The sequence below is a fragment of the Lepidothrix coronata genome, unplaced genomic scaffold, assembly GCF_001604755.1.
Source record: "Lepidothrix coronata isolate B3197 unplaced genomic scaffold, Lepidothrix_coronata-1.0 Scaffold362, whole genome shotgun sequence".
NCBI classification, from domain to species: domain Eukaryota; kingdom Metazoa; phylum Chordata; class Aves; order Passeriformes; family Pipridae; genus Lepidothrix; species Lepidothrix coronata.
This window is the reverse complement of record NW_016690542.1, coordinates 8397-10555: the sequence shown is the minus strand read 5'-3', so window position 1 is coordinate 10555 and position 2159 is coordinate 8397. Positions and strand designations below refer to the sequence as shown.

Genomic DNA, 2159 nt, shown 5'->3' with positions numbered 1-2159 from the left:
ACCAGGGCTCTGTGGGGTGTGGGGGTGTCAGGGTTCAGCTCTGGGGGTCCTGCAGGGTGCTGGTGTGGGGTCTCTGGGGTTCAGCTCGGGGGGTCCTACAGGCTGTGAAGTGCTGGGCGGGGGCTCTGGGGGTTCAGCTCAGGGGTCCTGCTGGTGTGGGGTCTGGAGTCCAGCTCAGGGGTCCCGCAGGGTGTGGGGTGCTGGTGTGGGGTCTCTGGGGTTCTGAGGGTCCCGCTGGGTTTGGGATGCTGGTGTTGGGTCTGGGGTCCAGCTCGAGTGTCCCACAGGGTGTGAAGTGCTGGATGTGGGCTCTGGGGTTGAGTTCTAGGGGTCCTGCTGGATGGGGGTGCTGGTGTGGGGTCTGGGGTCCAGCTCGGGGTCCTGCAGGGTGTGGGGTGCTGGTGTGGGATCTCTGGGGTTGAGTTCTGGGGGTCCCGCAGGGTGTGGGGTGCTGGTGTGGGATCTGGGGTCCAGCTCAGGCTCCCACAGGTTGTGGGGTGCTGGTGTGGGGTCTGGGGTCCAGTTCGGGGTCCCGCAGGGTGTGGGGTGCTGGTGTGGGGTCTGGGGTCCAGCTTGGGGTCCCGCAGGGTGTGAGGTGCTGGTGTGGGGTCTGGGGTCCAGCTTGGGGGTCCCGCAGGGTGTGAGGTGCTGGTGTGGGGTCTGGGGTTCAGTTTTGGGGTCCCGCAGGGTGTGAGGTGCTGGTGTGGGGTCTGGGGTTCAGTTTTGGGGTCCCGCAGGGTGTGAGGTGCTGGTGTGGGGTCTGGGGTCCAGCTTGGGGTCCCGCAGGGTGTGGGGTGCTGGTGTGGGGTCTGGGGTCCAGCTCGGGGTCCCGCAGGGTGTGGGGTGCTGGTGTGGGGTCTGGGGTTCAGTTTTGGGGTCCCGCAGGGCGTGGACTCGCTGGTGCTGGAGAGCGTCATGTTCGCCATCCTGGCCGAGCGCGCGCTGGGCCCGCGGCTCTACGGGGTGTTCCCGCAGGGCCGGCTGGAGCAGTACATCCCGGTAGGACCAGGGGGCCTGACCCCCCCCAGCCCACCCCGGGGGGCTCTGTGTCTCCCCCCGGGCCGGGCAGACCCCTGACCCACACCCCGTGCCCCCAGAGCCGGCGGCTGCGCACCGAGGACCTGCGGGACCCCGGCGTGTCCGGGGAGATCGCGGTGAAGATGTCCCGGTTCCACGGGATGGTGATGCCCTTCAACAAGGAGCCCAAGTGGCTCTTCGGGACCATGGAAAAGTGAGGGCGGGGCCTCCAAAATCCCAACGAGATCATGGAGTGTGAGGGGTGACCCCCAAATCCCACTGGGACCATGGAGGGGTGGGGGGAGGCCAAATCCCACCAGGACCAGGGAGTGGAGAGGGGGTTCCCAAATCTCACCAGGACCAGGGGGTGGGAAGAGGGAGCCCTAAGTCCCACAGACCCCAGGGAGTAGTGAGGGGAGACGCCAAATCCTACTGGGACCATGGAACGGTGAGGGGGATTCCCAAATCCCACTGGGACCAGGGGGTGGTGAGAGGGAGCCCCAAATCCCACCAGGACCAGGGGATGGAGAGGGGGAGCCCCAAATCCCACCAGGATCAGAGGGTGGGAAGAGGGAGCCCTAAATCCCACAGACCCCAGGGAGTAGTGAGGGGAGGCCCCAAATCGTACTGGGACCATGGAACAGTGAGGGGGGTTCCCAAATCCCACCGGGACCATGGGGTGGGAAGGGGCAGCCCCCAAATCCCACCAGATCCAGAGCACTGGTTTGTTCTGGCTGCTTCCCACAGGTCCCATGGGACAGGGAACTGAGGGGGCCCTGGGGTGGGGAGGGGGTGCTTTGGGCAGGTCGCAGCCCCCGGGTGTGACCGTCCCCCCATGTCACACATCCCCAGGTACCTGAAGCAGATTTCCGAGCTCTCCTTCACGGAGAAGGCGCAGCTGGAAAAGTTCAACTTGCTCAAGGGTTACAACCTGGAGGAGGAGATGAGGAGCCTCAGGTGAGCCCCCCAGCACCCCCCACGGGGGTCTCCTCAGAGGGGGTCTTGGGGCCACTCAGCTGCTCTCCCATCCCTGTGTCCCTGGAGTGTTGCCCATGCCCCTGATGTCCCCTGTCCCCGTATCCCTCTGTCCCCCCATCCCCATATCCTTGTGTCCCCCCATTCCCATATCCTTGTGTCCCCCC

General features: G+C 66.1%; 1 protein-coding gene across 1 annotated transcript in view; it reads left to right on the top strand.

Annotated features, from left to right (window-relative positions):
- The first annotated feature begins 340 nt into the window (after positions 1 to 340).
- LOC108509412 (choline/ethanolamine kinase-like) overlaps positions 341 to 2159 on the top strand; it is a 10065-nt gene continuing 8246 nt past the window's right edge. The window contains exons 1-4 of the mRNA XM_017838837.1: positions 341 to 359; positions 821 to 999; positions 1098 to 1231; positions 1870 to 1974. Coding sequence (XP_017694326.1) covers positions 341 to 359; positions 821 to 999; positions 1098 to 1231; positions 1870 to 1974 — 437 coding nt within the window. The remainder of the gene's footprint in view (positions 360 to 820; positions 1000 to 1097; positions 1232 to 1869; positions 1975 to 2159) is intronic.